General features: G+C 36.5%; 1 protein-coding gene across 21 annotated transcripts in view; it reads left to right on the forward strand.

Annotated features, from left to right (window-relative positions):
- The window catches only part of MTA3 (metastasis associated 1 family member 3), a 696,451-nt gene that overhangs the window by 32,982 nt on the left and 642,643 nt on the right, over positions 1–20,826 (forward strand). For all 21 annotated transcript variants that reach the window (XR_002436305.1, XR_002436306.1, XR_002436307.1 and 18 more), the window contains 2 exons: positions 209–326; positions 13,512–13,614. Coding sequence is in view for 5 of the 21 variants with exons in the window: in XM_021389468.1 (XP_021245143.1) it covers positions 209–326; positions 13,512–13,614 (221 nt within the window). In the remaining 16 variants the exon portion in view is untranslated. The remainder of the gene's footprint in view (positions 1–208; positions 327–13,511; positions 13,615–20,826) is intronic.

A 20,826-nucleotide genomic window follows, 5' to 3' on the forward strand; every position in this document is an offset into this window, starting at 1 on the left:
GAGAAAAGCTTTGATTAACCATGTAAAAGTATTCATGTGAAATATCTGTGTTATTTAAAATGATTAATGTTTCAAAACTTATTCTTCTACCAAACCCATAGTCTGTAAAATGCATGAGAAGGGTTACTTTGGAGGAAATACATGGAGGAAATCTCCAAAGCTAATTCTGAAATTCATTATGCTATTGCAAATGCATCTTCTTTTTTAGGATACTTTTTTTTATTCATTGGTGTATGATCCATCACTGAAAACACTTTTAGCAGACAAAGGAGAAATCAGAGTGGGGCCTAGATATCAAGCAGATGTGCCTGACATGCTTGCAGAAGGTAAACATTTGCTCTTTGTACAATTGAAAAAAAATGTCATGCAGTATTATTTATGTTAGCATTCTGAATTAAACTGGTCAATATTGAGGCAGAGAAAGTTAAGCATTAGGTCTCGGAAAATTGTCGTAGAATATCTATGAATATCAGTAAGTATTATGAAGAAACAAGGAATGCTGCTTGAATAGCTGTTGAAAAGACATCTGTTAACAATTTACACATTCTGTGTTTGTGTAATTGTACGTTTCAGTTAGATCTTTCATGCAGGCCTCATGGAAAGAAAACACTGAGGTCCAACCCATTCTGTAGAATAACAGCATGGTAACAGAATAAGTGAGAAGTGCATTCTTTTGATTACATATTTTAAAATATTAGCTTACATCAAATCATTGTCTGTTCTTTAGTGGAACTGGAACAAAGATTTTGAGCCTTAGCATAGTTTTAAAAATAGTGGTTCTTTTAAAGTTTAGAACAACAAATACCTGTGCCTTAGCCTTTTACTGCATAGGAACTTCATTTTCTTAAAACAGAATTTAAAGTAGAATATTTATTTAGAGTTTGAATGTTGATGTATGAGCAGTTGTCTCTGTTTTCAATTATAGTATGCTTACTTAGTAAGTTTTAAAATTTTCTTCAGTGAAATGTGCATCCTACATTGGTCACTGACAAAAGAAAAAGTTTCCTGAGAAATATCTGGACATAAATACTATTTTTAAAGACACTGGCATAAATTCTTTGATTAAAAAAATGATTTTGCAACTGTACTATAACTTAAGTCAAAAGAGTTCTGAATGCCCCAAGTACATATATTTGTAAGTTTAAATGGGGTGTTCTCCACTAGGGATGGGCTTTTTTGCATGCTGTACTTGTCTCTTGTACAAAACAGTTATTATTCCTACAAAATTTATTTAATGAACTGTATAAAAGAAGAATTATTCAATTTCTGGCAAACAGGAGGTTAGATGCAGCTTAGTAGCTCATGTGTAATATTATTTCTTATTTTAATAACAAAAAAAACTATAGGAGGACTACTCTAGATTTACTTAAAAAGAGTACAGGCTGATTTAAGAACAAGGCAATGGCTAGAATATGATACACTGCTATTCTTGCTATAAAGTATACCTTTCACAAAAAAACCCCGAATGATTATGTAGGTGTTTTTATGCTCAAGAAGAGTGTTTCTCAGAGGATTAAGAAAATGACAATCTTAATATGCTTTATGAAGAAACCAGAAAGCATCAATGTGATTTGAAGTGGTTGACTGAATTGCGAGGGCTTTCAGGATGAGTTGGGATTGTCTGCCAAATAGGCAGCTTTTAAGTAGCGGAATATAGCAGGAAAAAATTACTAATGATAGAGACTAATTCAGGAAGTATATAGATGTATAAATAATACATCTAAAGTAAATGGTTTTTTCCATGGTAATTTTACATTTAGGAATTTGATTTTTAGAACAAAAAAGTTACTAAATTCTGAAGCTTAACTTTGAGAGGAATCATATAAGGTTCAACAATGGCAAGTGCTGAGTCCTACACCCGGGAAGGAATAACTGCATGCATCAGAACAGGTTATGGGCTGACCTTTTGGAGAGGAGCTCTACAAGAAAGGACCTGGGTGTCCTGGTGGGCATGCTGACCATGAGCCAGCAGTGTGCCCTTGTGGCCAGGAAGGCCAATGGTATCCTGGGGTGCATTAAATAGAGCGTGGCCAGGAGGTTGAGAGAGGTGATCCTCCCCTCTGCTTTGCCTTGGTGAGGCCACATCTGGAGCACTGTGTCCAGTTCTGCGCTTTTGGTTCAAGAGAGGGATCTTCTCGAGAGAGTCCAGTGTAGGGCCATGAAGATGATTAGGGGACTGGAGCATCTCCCTTATGAGGGAAGGCTAAGAGACTTGAGGCTGTTCAGCCTGGAGAAGAGAAGACAGAAGTGATCTTATCAATGCTTGTTAATATGTAAAGAGTGGGAGTCAAGTGGATGATATCAGGCTCTTTTCAGCAATGCCCAGTGTCAGGATGAGGAGCAATGAACACAGACTGGAACACAGGGAGTTTCATCTGAACATGAAGAAAAACTGAGGGTCACAGAGCACTGGCCAAGCTGCAGAGAGAGGTTGTGGAGTCTCCTCTGGAGGTATTCGAGACCCACCTGGACACTTTCCTATGTAACCTACTGCAGGGAAACTGCTTTAGCAGAGGGGTTTTGGACTAGATGATCTCCAGTGGTCCCTTCCAAATCTTGTGATTCTGTGAAATCCTTGCTTCAGTTAAATTAATAGGAGGTCTTTCTTCTATTATCATTAAGACAGGATTTCAGTCTGTGTTACTATCTTTGTTTTTTCACACTCCTTAATCCCCAGAGTGTAGTAAGTGATGTAGTCCTCTTGATATCTTCAGTAAGCAATAAGAATTGATCAGTTATTAAGATTCAGAAGTATCAAGTTGCCCACAAACCAAAGATCTGATGGTGTTAGAGACCTTTTTTGGTCATCTACGCATATTTTCAATGGCTGGTGGCAAAAATAATTTTGTTTCGGAAGGATAAAAATATCCAAAACGCTGTGGATTTGGCTGATTGTTTTCCATGTTTCTGCAGCCTTCAGACCTTAAAGGAAAAGATGATTCAGCTGTTGCTGTGTCTCTGTGTAAGCTGTCAGCTTGGAAGTTAATCCATGTTGATGTAAATGCACTGGTAGACTCCAGGAGACTAAAAATTTGCATTGTTTTATATTTTTGCAATATTCTGATAACTTATTTTCTGTCTAAATGGACTATTATTTTTTTGTTTGTTAAAGAACTAGATGCATTTTATTTTGCAAGAATGGATTTATTTATTTTTAACTGACATTACTATTTTTCCTTCTTTGAAAAAAACACTCAAACTTGGTGCGTAGACCAATCTGGATAACAAAGCGTGCCTTTTTTTCTCCTCCCATGGGTGAATTACGTAACTTTGTATTTCTTCTTAATTTATTAAAAGGAAAGAATATTTTCTTTTTAGAAGATTAAAAGATCTATTAAAATCAAGTCATGCATTAAGATATTATGGATCCAACTTCAGAAGTCTGTATGTCACTATACGTTTACTTGTCAATAGGTATATGTACAGATAACTTTATGTGGAAGTGTTCATTGACTGGCATCATTGTAAAACAGCCTTCCAAAAGATGGACTATATTGTTTATATATATATACTGTCAAGTACTAATATATTAGTTTTCTTATCTGATGAATGGCTGCAATACTTACCTGTCTCAGTATCCAACTGACTTCCGAAAGGATTCAGTCTTTTAAAAATGAAAAACAAAACAAAGGTAAACTAAAACAAGCAAGAAAGAAAACTTCTAAATCGGAGTTTATAGCAACTCCATTACTTCCCCTTCACTTTGGAGGAGGGGATTCTATTTGGGTGTGTTTGAATACATGTATGAAGAGGAAAGTGGAAGGAGCTCAAATTTTCTGGGCCTCTTTACTTACTGGAGATCACACACTGCAGAACAGACTGCATAGGGAATGCAACTTTGATTGTTGGGTTCCCAATACCAACTGGAGTCATAATTCTGGGTGCTAGACTAAGACATATGATCAGATTTGCAGAAATGCTGGACTGTTGCAGTTCAGCTGATGCCAATTTGAACAATATTTTGCCAATCAAAAACATTGAAGGATGCTGAAGTATGTATATATTTTATCTTCCAGTTCAAGTATAGGTCAGTTAGAGTTGATTATTTGACCGATAATGAAATTATAAAGTAATCATTTCAACTGTAATGTAAGATATATTTATACAGATGTATGGATCAGTTAAGTGGAGTCATAGAATCCCAAATTTTCCTTTAAACTTCCTGCTGTCACTTTCCTACGTAGCTTGGTTTTCCTCCTCAATATTTCTTCTGTCTCTGATCTCCCTTTGCCTGATGCTGATGTTGTATGTGTTATTTCAGGATGTCATCTAGAAAAATTACTATTTTAGAGAGAGTTTTCAAAGAGATGCAAAATAAAGAAGGTATGGCTTAATACATTGAAAATACAGCTGCTAAATGCTGATAAATTGAGTTGCAGATATCTCCAATTGGATGCCTGGAAGTCATGGAGACTGAGTTGCTTATGCGTGAAAGAGGAAACATAAGTAGGGGGAGTGTTTAAAAACCATTTATGAAGCATGGGTTTCTTAGGTATGAGTACCACAGCAGGTCATATTGAAGAGAGAAATCCTTTTATTTTGAGAGTGTTTAAAATAATAGTTTGGAAATTATATACAAGGACACAAATATAGGAAGAATACAAATGGTTACTTGATGAGCTAGCATGCAGAATTCTGTCTGCTGTGGATCAGATGATGGGTAAAGATGTCACTGAGAACTGATAGTGTACAAAAGAAGGCAGTATTAGGTAGACTTAGAAACTAACATACCTTTGAAACTGTTTAGAAATGTAAGTGCTTAAGAAGGATAATAAGACCATAATTTATTCATAGAAGGATAATCCTCTACACCATTACAATCCTTACAATAAACAAATACAAGCTATGTTTAAATCTCATTGAAAATACCTAAATTTTATACCTACACTGCTTTTATTTGTAGTCATGAGTTATACTTAGTAAAGACTATAGTTTTACATAAAGACAAGACCAGATTTCAGCAGTCTAATATGACTTCTATTATAAGCATATTTGAGTAAAACTACAGAGTTAGACAAGGAATAATATGATGCTTGGGTGAAACCTTTCCCTCTCCCCCTATGTCAAATACTCCAGTTTGAAGATTGTGAGTCTCTTTAGTTACTCTTATTGTATTGGAGAACAGGAGATTATACTCTACTGGTTTAATTTCTCGTGAGTATGATAGTAAATAAGGCCCTTTTAACCACATATTCAAGTGCTTTTTCTGTCAATATAATAGTTGTTTATTTTCAAATCTATTTCTGTTGTGGGATAACGTTCTGCTCCCTTGTACAATGCTTATCTCAGCTGAAACACTCATTTGAGCAAAGTGCTTCTAATATCAAGAATCTCGTCTGTACAATCCGGGAGCAAGGTACCTGGTCCTCTGCTGTAGTTGGGTTTTGGTGCAACGACCAATTGTCTCTTATCAGTAACTTCTAATATAAGTGAATAACCAAAATATATGCTACTCCCTGGAAAAATAAAAGAAAAACCACCAAAAAGCCAAAAAAAAAAAAAAACAACCCGAAAACAATTAACAAATTTGCTCTGCGTTCATATTCATTACTATTATTTGGTTAAAAAGCATACTTTCATAAATTGTTCTGAATATGTTCAAATTGTTGTCAACTTTCACAGATTTTTTTATCTCTGTATTATATACCAAGGTCTGTATTGCTCTCCTTTGTGCTATGTTTGGATTTATTTTGTTTTGCTTTTTTAAGAGTAACCTTTCTTTTCACCAGTTATTATGCTGAGTATCTTCTTAGTAGGTGTTCAGTCATTGCTGATATTAGCGTGCTTAATATCACCTGACTTTTCTATTAAGCCATGAGACAGCACCTTGAGCATTTAGCAAATCTCAGCCTAGAAATACAAGGAACACCCAAAGATTAGCAAGTTCAAATGCTAATGTGAAAATAACAGCATTAATACTTAACCAAAAGTCTTCCATACACTTTGATTATGCAAATGGTAATACACTAAAAAGCTTTGCATGTGCTTAGTGTGTGATTCAGGTAACAGAGCAAGCAATGACCTTTAAAAAATTGGTTTCTCTCTTGTAAAAATGTGAGGTGTTTTCTGAGATTTAACACAAAACCATCAGCCAGAAAGTAGATTATAGAGGGAAGTAGCCTCTGAACTTTCTCTGCTTGTCTTAGTCAGAGTAGGCCAGAAGCAGGGAGATCTTTGAGGGTCACTGGTTCAAATAAATGATAACAGCTTCCTACTTTAATGAAGTAAGCAATTTTATCAGAAGATAAACGGAATAAAGAATACCACAATCAGATTCAGGAGTTCCTGCTTGTGGGAACTGCAACAGAATGCCAGATATAAAAGGTACAGTTCTGCTAACTCAATAGGATTTCTTTTATGATGAAAGCGGAGAAATAATGCTAAGATGTGATTCATCTCACCCGAAGATGGTTACCTAAATGGATAGAGGGTGCTAAAGAGTAGATGTGATGAATCTTGACAAAGGCAGCAAATACACCAAAAAAAATTTCTTCTTAGGTGTTCTCAATTATATTTTGTTCTCAAATGAAGGTTCTCTCGGTTGCACTTCTGACTTAACATCAAAAGCTTTTCTGTGATGTCTTCGTCTTCAGAAGAAGCTGTTTCTTGATCATTAGCAAATTTAAATATGGTAATCTCTTGTATGATTTGTAGATTTTTTTTCCTTGTTATGAAAACGTTACTTCACTGAATTTAATAAGTAACTGTCAAATGCATGATCATCTAAGGTAGTAAAATACTCTTTTACAATATTGATTATGTCAAACTTTTAAAGGGCTATAATACCACTTACATCTCTCTTGCCAGTCTCTTTTTTGGCAGCTGAGTGATTTATGTGCTGGACAATTAAATGAATGTTTATAGGCTCTTAATCAGTTTTACTATAAATTGAACAAACAAAGCACATGTAAATGACCTCTTTTTGCCTGTTTTCAGTGTAGACTTCATTTACTTTTGCTTACCTGCAAGGGAAATCAGTAGTTCAGCACTGCAGCCACATATAGTACAGAAGCCTGATTAGGTATTAGTACACTTTGCTTTATGAAATATGGTGTTTTATGAATTCTTAAAGGAATGTAAAAATAGATTTGAAACAAAATGTGGGCCTTTCTTTTAGGTTACTTAATAATCTTAAAATATTTGTTGCATTTTACTATTGTTCTATTGTTTATTAACTGCATGCATAATTTTAATCAAACAAGCAGCTATATCAATTAAGTTGGTTCTTTGCTTCTTTTCAGTATTTTTATATTCTATAATGTGGTACTTGGACATTTCTAAGCTTTGATTCTCAGATAATTCACAACTTCTGTGTTATTAGTCAAACGATAAATTAGAAGAGTTGGAAATTACATCTTATAAAAACAGTTCAACAGTTTGAAGGCAGTTATTCAGGAATTTCTGTATGGGGGTCGTTGGAGTGGTCTGTCTTTTTTCCTCCTATAAAAGCAAGATTATTGTTCTCAAGTTTGTTTTATACTTGGAGAAGTCAGAGCTTTAGCATTCATAACAAGAGAGCTAAGGCTTTCATCTTAAGGAGATGCACAACTGTTGCTGTTCTTTTCATGTGTTTTTTATGAGCATCTTATTTTTCAACAACTTGAAGGAAATGGTCAAATTGCTGTCTTCTCTTTGGTGTACTGGTTTCAGCCCATGACGAAGGATCTGTACTGTGTTGTTGATATGATAGACTGTACGTGATTGCTGTTGAAAGATGTCTTTATTAGGGCTATAGAGACTTCTTCGAGTTTGTTCAAATATCAAATGAGGTCTGTGTGGTAGTTGGCCTTACAAAGATACACTTACATATTGTATGCTGTGTATGTGCTTATTATCCAAAGTAATGCCTTGCAGTGAGTGCTCACAAATTGCTTTCAAATCACAACATCTTAGGGTTTAATGGGCTTTGCTGTATTTTTCTGCCTCAGTAACTTTGCCTAAATGGGCTTATTGCATGTTCAGTTTTTGTGTCCTTTGCCCTTTTAGTGTAACCATTTTTAAAAGTATGATTTTCTAAGTTTATTCTGTAGGAGATGAAAAACAAATGTCAGATGCAGATGAAATGTGTTTTCCACTTGAATAATTCAAAATATATTTCACCCTAAAGAAAAAGTTCTTATCTGAATTACATATTTGGTTTAAATTTATGCAAACAAATAGTCCTATTTTATCCTTAGCATAATGTAGCTAGATATTGCACATATTGAAAACATTGCTTATGTAAAAAGAAATAAAATTTCAGGACTACAGATCTTATTATAATTTAATGGTGTGGGATTTTCTTTTGTTTGTTTCTCTTGGAAGAGAACACAGTGTCCATGTGCTATGGTATCGCTTTTCCCAAAACAAGTATTTAAAATACCATTAATGCTTATATATAGTATGGTAATGTTTTTATTTATACATAGTATCATTTTTCACTGTGTTTTCCTGAAAATTGCATGACCTCATGTATTGTTATTTCAGGAATTCAGGAAAAGTTGTTGTAGTCACTAGTGTTAGACTACTGCACAATGCTAAGTTGACCAAAACATCAACTGAAATGGGGGCAGGAGAACACGAATCTTGGTGCAAGTCACACCATTGAGATTTATTCATAGATATCAAAGGAGCTCAAGAAGACAGTTCCGAAATAAAGGTGAATTTCAGGTATCTCTAGAATAATTGCCCTTGCCTTTGAACCAGAGGGTGGCCTTCTGGTTTTATGCAGTATGTTAATGTGTCATTGCCTTTAGAACTGCCATAAAAAGTTAAAATGAAAGGACTATTTTTTTTAAATGCGGCGTTAATGTAAGGACTATAAAGTGAGGAGTGGTCTTTTTGAGGATATTTTGCCTCCATTTTCCCAGATCTATGGAAGTTCCTTTTTGAATACTGATCTGCAGGGTTTTGCAAAAGTGGCAACACTATTAGTTCCTTTCTTCCTGCTCTGTACAGACCTTCCAGCTATTCTTGACACAGCATTATGGAGAAGTTGATCATTACTGCCTGGGAACAGCTGAATTTGAGTCCAATAGTAATTCTTTCTGTTTAATTCATCAAGTTTTAGATTTCTAGAAATAAACTTCTTTTGAGTGCTTTGTGAGGTCTTGTCTTTTGTTCACCAGTGTCTGATTTATAAGTACTGCAAGACCAAGCACTGGGAGAGCACTAAAGTCTTCGGACTTGGAAGTTTAATTTGGAAGGGATTTCTCAAGTGAAGAATGACTGAAAATTTTTATAGACTAGAGCTCCAGAGGGTCAGAGGCGATTGGAGTATGTGTAGTTTATTGCCTTAGAAAATGCTCAGCGGCTGTTTTAAATTGCCTACTGTAGACCAATAACGTGCTTCTATCACTTGATAACTTTCCTTTGAAGTGTCTATATATGTAATCTCCATGTAGACTTTGTTTTTCACTGTTTCACTTTTTACATGTGTTGTGTTAATGTATTAAGTTTTAGAATACCATTTCTATAAATATAGAAGATATTATTTGAAGAACTAGTTGAAATCTTGGATATACTTCTATTGGGCAAGTTAATGAGGTCGGGGGAAAAAATTGTTCTGTAACTGAACAACAAACAGGTAATTTACCTTTTGCTTATACTATCAAAACGATAATCTAAGCTTTCCCACATTACTTTAATCAGAGAAGTTAGTTGTGTGTAAATCAAGTTAAATTTTTGAATATTTTTCTGGATTATTTTTGATTACCAATACTAGTGAGAATCAGAAATCATTTTTAAAAATGTTAAAAAGGAGTAATAAGAAATGTCTGGAGAGCTTTTATGAGAAAGACTGTAATTTCCATTGGTTAAGATCAAGCCATCTAGCTGTTGACAATGACTTCAGTGCATGTGAAGTTGAACTCATGAAGTGTCAGTAAATATAGTTTGTATAATAGTCTGAAAGATGTCTTCTTCCTATCCTTAATGTGAAACTCCTTTTCCCAGTAGCAGTTACTTGAAAATGTTGTAGCCTGCTTTCTCTCCCCTCCATCCTGCTGTCAGTTTTCTCAAAAAGCTATGTGATGTCTACTGATAATTAACCTCTGTCTATTCATTATATACAGGAGAAATATGCTGGCTGCTTAAGTGGGGGACTGAGGAAGTTTTATTGGAGGAGAAAGTTTAGATTTTACTTTAGGCAAGCAAGTTTGATGTCTGGAACTTTCTTTGTAGCTAAACACCACAAAAAAAATCATGGTGTGATACTATTTTTTATTTCTGTAAGTTAAAGAAACTGTTTGCCAACAGTCTAAATGTCAGCATGAGAAGGTGGTTCCTGAATTGAAATATCATTTTCAGTGATTAGTTGTCTGTTTTTGAAGTGTTATATCACACATGAAGCTGTGTTCAAAAATACGTAGGATTACCTGCAGTTAATACACTGCCCAAGAGTTCTGGCAAGAATCTGCTAAAAGCTGTATCTCCTAAATCTGGTCCTGTATTTCTGTTCTGTATTTCTGTACGCTGTGCTGGACTAAGGGAGGGTAAGAAATGTTAAGTATCTATCTTCCATATCCTTGCAATATAGGTAAGAAGTGTTGTACCCATTTCACAGATGTAAAGCTGAAGAATAAAGGGTAGGAGTTCACTGAGATCAGTTCTTTACTGGGATGCATTACAAAGAGCGTGGCCAGCAGGTCAAGGGAGGGTGATCTCCTCCTCTGCTCTGCCCTGGTGAACCACATCTGTAATATTGTGTCCAGTTCTGGGCTCCTCAGTTCAAGAAAGACAAGAATCTTCTAGAGAGTCCAGCAGAAGGCCACAAAGCTGATTAAAGTTCTGGAGCATCTTCCTTACAAGGAAATGCTGAGTAACCTAGGGCTGTTCAGTCTGGAGAAGAGAAGGCTGAGAGGGGATCTCATCTCTGTTTATAAATATGTAAAGTGTGGGTGTTGAATTGATGGGGGCAGACTCTTTATGGTGGTGAGCAACAGCAGAACACGGGGCAGCGGGCGGAAACCGGAACACAGGAAGTTCCGTGTGAACATGAGGAAAAACTTCCTTGAGGATTACAGAAAACTGAGCTGCTGGGGGATGTTGTGGATTCTTCTCTGGAGATATTCAAAACCCTCTGGATGCTTTTCTGTGTAACCTACTGTTGGGAACCTGCTTTATTAGGGGAATTTGGACCAGATTATCTCCATAGGTCCCTTCTGACCCCTGCAATTCTGTGATTTTGAGAGAATGCCTCTGGAAAGGAGATTTACAGGTTTATTCTATGGGATCTTTTTTTACTGATTCATTCAGGACATGTATGAGATTTTTGTTCCTGAAGAAAAGACTTCAGCTGTGCTGCTTGGCTGCAGTTTAAACTGTTTAGGTTCATTTTCTTCCTACTGAATGAGGTGACAATACCTGGCATTTTGGCAAATAATAATAACCAGGAACAAAGCATATCTTGTAACTGTATTTTGTCAGAGACCAGATACCTCCGTGTCTACCATATTTGAAATATTAAATGTCACCGCAACAATTATATTGTATGTCATATGGATTCTTTTGGTATAGATTCTGTTGTTTTTATTCCTTCTGTATTTACTGCAATTGCAAGCTATTGTTTGGCAGTATTTCAGATTTACTTTTATCAGCAGTTAAAACAAGATTTTGTAGTAATTTTTTTTTAATTACCTCTACTTGGAGTATGACATTTGGTAGTCAATTTTAAATATCTTTTTGCAAACTTAATTCAGGAGAGTGACATCTTTTGGTTGAATATCTGTGTTACGATTATATGAAGCTTTTCTTTTTGTGAACTGTGGCCTATCCAAGTATTGGGTATTGTCTTAATTCCACAGTTAAGATCTACAGGATATGATGTCCTGAAACAGTTAAGTAACATGAAGGATACTTAAAAATTATATTAACAGATTGAAATGAAGTGCTCTGAGGTTATTTATAAAATAAAGAACATCACCCACAATGTGTCTGTCACAGATGGAATAAATGAATGTATTGACAAGTGTGTAGTCCATTGAGTAAGTTTATAGACAAAAAATCCTACCCAAGAGTGTTAGAAATCTTGTCTCTAGTTCTGGATGTGAATTAGCTTAAACAGGAGCATAAGTCCTGTTAGACAAGGCTTTATTGCACACGCATCAGAAAAAGGTAATTTGCTTAGTTTTTCGAAGAACTTTTCCTGAAACATTAACTGAACAACATGATGCAATTCTAACTTGTCCTTAGGGTAGAGGTGAATATATACCATGTTTTCCTTGCTGAATGGATGTGATAAACATGCCATACCTAATAGGATTTCGGAAGAACTGGTGCTTTGTTTGCAGTCTGCTTCCAGACTCTTAAGTGTACAGTCTTTTTCATGTCTTAGTGATATTATACATATATAGATTGTCCATTTTCCTTAAGTCATGAGAAATAACAGAGACAGTTATTTTCTTTGTGCTCAGAGAGGTGAGGAATGCCTACACAAGTTAATTTATCAAGGCAAAAAGCAGGTTTCTATTCTTGTAGTATCTCCCAAAAGCCAGAGAGAAGCATTAGAGACTAACGAAACACTTGAGTTCTTCACATCTTCACTGAAGGGAGAATATGCTCATATTCTAAATACCAAAGGTGAATAGTGATTTGCTTTTGTCATTTGTTGTGGTTCCAACTGTGTTGGCCGTGTTGCATAGGCAGATATTCTTATACTAGTAGATTGTGTGTTGCTTATTTAATCAGCCTGTTTTTTGTTTCTCATTTTCCAGTAGAAGTTACTGGTATAGTAATGAAGAAAATATTTAGGCTTCAATATGAATGTGAATCATTTTAGTGTTTTTACACTTTATGTATTGCTTGGAAGAATAGTGCTTCTTAATACTGAACACAATGCAGATTAAATTTCTGAAAACCCCATCGTTGTTTCAACCATGTGTGTGTACATAGATCGCTCTGTTTAGACAATTGGGCTTCGAAAATGTTTATGTAGTATATGATAACTTCATTGTGCTGTAGCCTTATTATTTTGTAAGTGGATTTCAGTAGCCAACATACACTGCAATTTTAATAGTATGATGTTAATAGTACAGATAATGTAATGGCTGAGAGTAAGAGGTGAAAAAAATAATTAAATGTAGTAGGTAGCATTGTTGCATAATGATTTCTATTTTGGAATTGTATTCAGAATACAAATTGGATTTTTAATTGCTGTAGCTGGTTAAGTGTAAAATTAATTTTAATGTGACATAAGTGAAACTAACTTCTATATAGTTGAGAAGCAATTTAAAATCCCCACTGGTTATTTACATTTTGGTTTCAAGCTCATAATAACATTTTATTAAAGTTCTTTGATACTGTACCTTTTAAGAATGCCTCCTTAAAACAAATGAAAATACTGATGTTAAGGGAAGATATTTATTTTAGTAATGTTTCAGTATGGAATTTAGATGAATAACTGCTGATTATTAAGTACTCCCTATGCGTGTATATATAAAAATGTACAATGTTTCTTTTAAAAGTAGTTCAAGAAATACACAGAGAAAAACATTGTAAGTAATAAGTGTTTTGTCCCATCTACCTTTTGACAGGAGAATTAGATGACAGAGAACAGGCAAAGCTGGAAGTAAAAATATGGGATCCAGATAGCCCCCTTACAGACCGTCAGATTGACCAGTTTTTAGTAGTAGCACGGTAAGATTAAAATCCTCTAATAAAAAAAGAATCCTTTTCCTTTTTCTACTGATTATTTATTCCCCTTTATCGTTTTACTTGTTTACCATATTGTGAGCCCGTCTGTTTCCCACAGTTAGCTAAAACTCAGAACGTAAATTTCTGAATATTTATTGAGTTTAGCAGTACAGAAGAGAGAGAAAAAGAGAGTGAGTTGTGCTAGACTGCCTGTATTTCAGACTATGGTAGATTTTGATATTTAAATGTAGACATCATTCTGTTTTCCCATCAGAGTAATTTGAAATAGGATTTCAGTGCTAATATTTGTCTTGTACTACAGTGTTTTGAATTTCATAGTGTAATATAAAGAAGAAATAAAGAAGGTGTAAATGAAATGGATGCAAAACTTGCCAGATTTGCATATAAGTTGACTAATATGCAGTGCGGTTATTTCAAATGAATGTTGAAATTAAAGTTGTGAAGTGATACTTTTTATTAGTGGAAAAAAAATTGGTCAGTTCAATTTTATAAATTAACATATGATTATGCAAACTAATTTAAGGAACATCAAAGCCCTTGGAGTTCATAAATACCTTTTAAAATAATTTCTCCACGTTACAGAGTTTTGACAGATTTTAGAAAATTTTTTTACTGAAGGATCATTCTACGCTTGCACAATACAGCGTGTTTCTCTCATCCTTCAATTCACAGTTACAAATACATTACAAAAGTTCTGTTCTTAAATAGAAAAATGCTAACAGTGCTGTTGATCATGGCTGACATAGAGATGTTGTCCTGATTCATTCTGTCTCCTTTTTTTCCTCTAGCCTGATTGCAAAACATATTCTCAAATCTTACTAGGCAAATAATCTTTTAATGCTGTTTCCAATTTTTGTTCTTCTTTTCTCTCCTTTGAAAAAAAAAGTTCAGGAAAAGAGGAAAAAACAAAAGGAGAAATTACTTTATATTTTCCAGCTTACGGGTGCGTTGAAATGAGTTGCTAATTGACTGTTTTATTCTTCCAGTTTAAATGGCGTCATAAAATCATTGGACATCTTGAGTTGAATGGGACCCACAGTGAACATGGAGCTAAACTCCATGGCTCTGCATGGAACCATCCAAAATTCAAACTCTTTGAGAGGGCTGTCCAGATGCTCCTGGAACTCTGGCAGCTCAGGGCCATGCCCACTGCCCTATGCAACCTGTCAAACCCACCACCTTCTGGTGCAGAACTTTTCCCTAACCCCCAGCTGCCCCTCCCCTGACACAGCTCCATGCTGTTCCCTCAGGCCCTGTTGCTGTCACCACAGAGCAGAGATCAGCGATGTCCCTTGGCTCCCTGTGAGGAGCTGTAGTCACCATGAGACCTTCCCTCAGCTCCTCTGCTCTGGGCAAAACAAACCCAGGGACCTCAGTGCTCTTCATAAACACCTTGCCCTCCAGACCTTTCACCAACTTCAAAGCCCTCTTTGGATGCTCTTTAGTAGCTTTATGTCCTAATACTGTGGCACCCAAACCTGCACCCAGTGCTGGAGGTGAGACCACACAGCGCAGAGCAGACAACTTCTCCTCTCACCCAGCTGGCCGTGCTGGGCCTGGGGCACCCCTGAGTGCAGTTGGTCTTTCTGGCTGCCAGGGCACGCTACTGACTCATGTTCAACTTGCTGTCAACCAGAACACTTAAATCTCTTTCCACAAGGCTGCACTCCAGCCTGTCATTCCCCAGTCTATATATATATCTTTTTATATCCTGGGTTGCCCCACTCCAGATGAAGAAACCAGCACTTGCTGGATTGGTGATTGCCCAGTCCTGTAATTTGTCAAGATCTCTCTGCAAGGCTTCTCTGCCCTTGAATCAACAGCTCCTCCCAATTTGATGTTACCTGTAGATTTAGTGTATTTTCAAGTCCTGTATCCATGTCATTGATGAAAACATTGAAGAGAACTGGCCCAAAAATGGAACCTCTAGTGACTGGCTGCCGACCTGATGTAACTCTATTTACTTTCACCTTTTAAGCCTGACTTGTCAGCCAGTTGTTCACCCATGGTATTGTGTACTTGTCTAGCTGTTTGCTGGATATTTTGTCCAGAAGGATACTGTGAGAACGAATATCAAAAGCTTTGTTGAAATCTGAAAAGATTGCATCAACTTCCCATGGTTAATGGAAGCTCTTATGTCCTAAGATGAAGATTGATAAAAATGATTGTGTGTCTTTGCAGAGTTTGTTCATTGCCTTCACATCCCTCCACTTCCCATTTTGTAGCCACCCTGGAGAGTTTAAGAAGTATGCTGTCAAGTTGAAAATGTTCTCCTCTGGGAACAGTTGTGCCAGTAGGCAATCTACTGGGAAGTGACAGAATAAATGACTGAAATTTTAAGAGAGAATCTCTTCTTCTCCTTAGCCACAACATCGTATGCAGTGCTGTTTTTCCCCTGATGAAGTCTGTATTCATGTAGAAGTTGATAAATTTCAGAGGGTATTTTTATAGAGAGAATGGATCTTGGTTATAGCTGCCCAATTGTAGGTATCAAAGATCTTGTGGTAGGTGAATCACTAATGACATCTAACATCTTGTTAGAGATGATCACTTTATTGATGCTCTTCCACAAACTTCCACTCATCTTTGCTGCTTTTGAGCTGACAGGAACTCTTCTCAAGCTTCTAAATGCTTGCTTTCACAGGCTTCAAGATCAGAATTTTTTTGTGTGTGTTAAGTGGTTCTGTAACAGACTTACTGATTCCTGGAGTAAAAATTCTCCTGTGATAATTGGGGCAGCTTTAAATGCAGCGTATAGTGTGCTTGCAGGTAAAGGCTTTCATTATACCAGTTCAGTAAAAGCTGCTTGAGTATGGAATTGGTATTATGATCTGACTAAACTGTTCCTACAGACTCAGAAGATCCCTTTGCTGTATCTTCATTGCAGTTATCTGGGCATTGGCTGTGTATGCTGGGTTTCCTGTGAGATGTTATTTCTCTTTTACCTGGAAACTGTTTTCTGCAAATTTGAAATTCTGTCTATAAGAGCTTTTTCCAAAATGGTTTCTTATTTTGCTTAAGTGGGCATTTTAAAAACCTTTCCATATGATCTTTTTAAACTTGATGTCCCTGATGCAGCATGTACTCTCAAGTTTTTTTTTTTTTTTTAAGTCTGGTTCACATGAAGGAGGTGTTGCTCTTGACCTTATATGCATCAGCTTTTTCAGTCACCCAAGTGTACTTTATTAGAAGATAAAATACTCTTTTTCTATTTGTGTTGCCCATTTGCAAGAATGTATATATTTGGCCTTCTGTACGTAGTCTAACAGGATTTGTTTAGTGTTTCAGGAGCAAAGGTCTTTTTTCTACATTTATATATTTCATAGAATCACAGAATCACCAAAGTTAAAAATGACCTCCAAAATCAGCCAGTCCAACCGTCCACCTACCACCAATATTTCCCCACTAAATCATGTCCCTCAGTGCAACATCTAAACATTTCCTGAACACTTCCAGGGATGGTGACTCCTCCACCTCCCTGGGCAACCTGTTCCAATGGAGAAGAATTTTTTGGAGAAGAAATTTTTTCTACCTACTCCATTCACTTTCACCTTTTAAGCCTTTTTAGTCCAACCTGAATCTCCCCTGGCACAACTTGAGCCATTCACTATTGTCCTATTGTTAGACATGTGAGAGAAGAGGCTGACCCCCACCTCATGACAACCTCCTTTCAGGCAGTTGTAGAGAATGATAAGGTCTTCTCTGAGCCTTCTTTTCTCCAGACTGAACAATCCCAGTTCCCTCAGCTGTTCCTCATAAGGCCTGTGCTCCAGACCCCTCACCAGCATTGTTGCCCTTCTCTGGACACGTTCTAGGGTCTCAATTTCTTGTAGTGAGGGGTCCAAAACTGAGCACAGTACTCAAGGTGCAGCCTCACCAGAGCTGAGTTCAGGGGGACAGTTGCCTCCCTGCTCCTGCTGGCAACACTATTTCTGATACAAGCCAGGATGCTATTGGCCTTCTTGGTCGCCTGGTAACACTGCTGGCTCATGTTCAGCCGAGTGTCAACCAGTACCGCCAGGTCTGTTTCTTCCACGCAGTCTTCCAGGCACTCAGCCCCAAACCTGTAGCATTGCCTGGGGGTTATTGTGGCCAAAGTGCAGGACCTGTCACTCAGTCTTGTTGATCTTCATCCCATTCTTGTGTCAGAAAAATCTATAGAATTTTTGCGAAGCATAAATGTATTTGTCAGGAAAGACCCTTAACCTTGAGATCTCTAAGGATTCTTGCTTTATTTTGTGGATTTAAAAATCATGAAAGTATAACACTGCTGCTACTGCAGCATGATTTGGACAAGGGCTCTTACTTAAAGTTGCAGACCTACTTTCTAGGAGAATCTTGAGGCCTCATGCTGATGTACTCCTGTTTTTTTAGGGTTTTTTTTCTGGATAACACAGTGTATATTATACTCTGGCAAAGGTAACTCCAACACCATTTTACATTCCATTCAAATAAGATAAATAACCAATTTTTATCCTGTTGTATAGTAACAATTATTTGTCTACTAGTTTCAAAGGACAAGATCTTGAAACTGTAGCAGCAGATAGAACAGTCCAGTAGAAACTGATTTGTAGAATGAAATATTTGGTGCTCGTGACCTAGTGTCCAAACTATTACATACACTTCTTGTGCAGTTTTAATTTTAGGCTAACTTTAATCTGGTCTTGTGGACTAAATATCTACTAGTATGTGATACTAGAGCCTTTTCTAAAGAGGAAAAAAAAAAGGACAAGAAAAGAATAGTTAGAGTTTGGTAGCTTAGGCTGCTTTGGCTGAACAGTGAAATTTGTTTTGCTAGCAGGAAGGTACAGACAATAGTGTATCATTTGGAAATGAGCACTGATGGGGATTTTAACATTTTTAAATCACTCTTTCATGGTAGTATTAAAAAAAAGTCATGCAAGAAAAAACCATAAAGGAAATTTATGAACTTCATATCAATATACTCCTTATGTCTGTATTTTCAATTAAAAAAAAAAAAACCATAGTAAAGGTTTTTTTCACTGTTTCTAAAGGAAATACTTAAGTTTGTATTTTGAGTGCGTGGCTAGTTTATATGGAGCACTGCATAACAGTGTGTTAAGTTTTGAGACTAGATAGCTACTTAGCAGCCAAATGCTCTAGGATTTCTACGCTTTTTTGGGTTGTCTGAAAAACTCAGTCTTTCAGAAGTTTTCAGGAAAGTTGACCCTGAAGTTGATTTTGAAATACAGCTGCAGATGCCCCATCCTTCCTCCTTAAAACAACACACTGCCTGTATTTTAAGGCATTTCTGGATTGTTTTGCACTCACATAACCCATAGTCCAGCACAGCAATCGTCATGATTGTGATATTCTCTTACTCAGTACAGCATTGGAAGTGATGTCAACCAGTACTTCAATTCTTAGCTTTTTATCACTTTCTTATAATAAACCTAGTTCTATAATGTCTCTTAATTTTGTTTTTATGTACTGGGCAACGTCATCTATATATGCTTCTACCCTGAAGTCAGCCTAGAAATTTTGTAAGTAGCTTGATATGGTAGAAACTGACTTCTTTGTGATTTTCATAACATGCTCCTATTTTGTTCTAGAAACATGGTCAAATAAAATAGTGTTAATTATGCAAAAATGATAAGCTAGTAGGTAGCAGCAGAAGGGAAATACAGTCGTGCCACATGCTGCATTACCGGTTTGAGCAGTAGCAACAGAAGGGTTAGAATCATAGAATCATAAAATTAGCTAGGTTGGAAAAGACCTACAAGATCACCTAGTTCAACCATCCACCTACCACCAACATAACCCCACTAAACCAGGTCTCTCAACGCTATATCTAAACGTTTCTTGAACACCTCCAGGGACGGTGACTCAACCACCTCCCTGGGCAGCCTGTTCCAACATCTGACCACTCTTTCAGAAAAGTAGTATTTCCTAATGTCCAGCCTAAATCTCCCCTGGCGCAACTTGAAGCCATTCCCCCTCGTCCTGTCACTAGTTACAAGAGAGAAGAGGCTGACCCCCAGCTCACTACAACCTCCCTTCAGGTAGTTATAGAGAGCGATGAGGTCTCTCCTGAGCCTCCTCTTCTCCAGACTGAAGGAGAAGATTACGGCGAAGATTGTTAGCTACAACCCTTATCAAGGCCAGTGTGTTTAAAGGGGTTGACTGACTATCAGGATATATGTTCACAGTATATTCTTGGGACTGATCTGTGGACAGATAATAATTTATATATAGCCAAGCATTAAAAGACAAAAAAAAGTGTGTGTAGATATTTGGCACATATTTGCTATCATGATAGAGAAGAAGTAAAGGTTATAGAACAGTGTTTGAATATTGCTTATTTACTCCGCAGCCTTTAGAAATTTAAGCAATTAACGTCTGGAGTATGTGAATCACTGCTGTTTAATCTTAGTCGTGTCTTAAATGTTTTTGGCAGTGTACTGAAATATGTTCAATCTTAAATGTTTTGAGATTGAGGATAATATTTCAGTAACAGATGTTGTTACTGGTTTCTTCACTAACTAATAATCCATAGTGAGTAAAACTCTTGATGCTTATTATTTTGTCACTGAATATTAGGTTTGTAGTACGCAGTAGTCTGCCAGTTTGTGTATGCTGATGTCTGTTGAGGTTGACTTACCTCACTGATACAATCCTGCACTTGTAACTTGTGTGGGGTATAATTACTGAATGAGGCTTTCAGTCCAGAGATTTACACTATATTAAAAATGTTAGATACTATAATTAGAGTTTTCAATTTAGAGAGATTTGCATTGTGTTATAACTTGAACAAATCATTTTTTTCAAATATCACATTGCCACAATGCACCTTAAGAATTTTTTTTCAACTCTAAGGGTACTGGAGCAGTTTGTTATATTAATATATCTTTCTCACATGTCATTGCATCCTTCCTCGCTTCTTCTGTGATGTGCTGAGCCCAGTCAAATTATTTTATAGGTCTTTCCCATCACTATGCGTACTTACTATGTGATGGATACCTGGAACAGGTTGCCCAGGGAGGTTGTGGATGCCCCGTTCCTGGAGGCATTCAAGGCCAGGCTGGACATGGCTCTGGGCAGCCTGGTCTAGTGGTTGGCAACCCTGTACTCAGCAGGGGGGTTGAAACTCAATGATCATTGAGGTCCTTTTCAACCTAGGCCATTCTGTGATTCTATGATATGATTCTATAGATGTGCTTGTAAGAAAAGTTT

The sequence above is a fragment of the Numida meleagris genome, chromosome 3 (genome assembly GCF_002078875.1).
Source record: "Numida meleagris isolate 19003 breed g44 Domestic line chromosome 3, NumMel1.0, whole genome shotgun sequence".
Lineage (NCBI taxonomy): Eukaryota > Metazoa > Chordata > Aves > Galliformes > Numididae > Numida > Numida meleagris.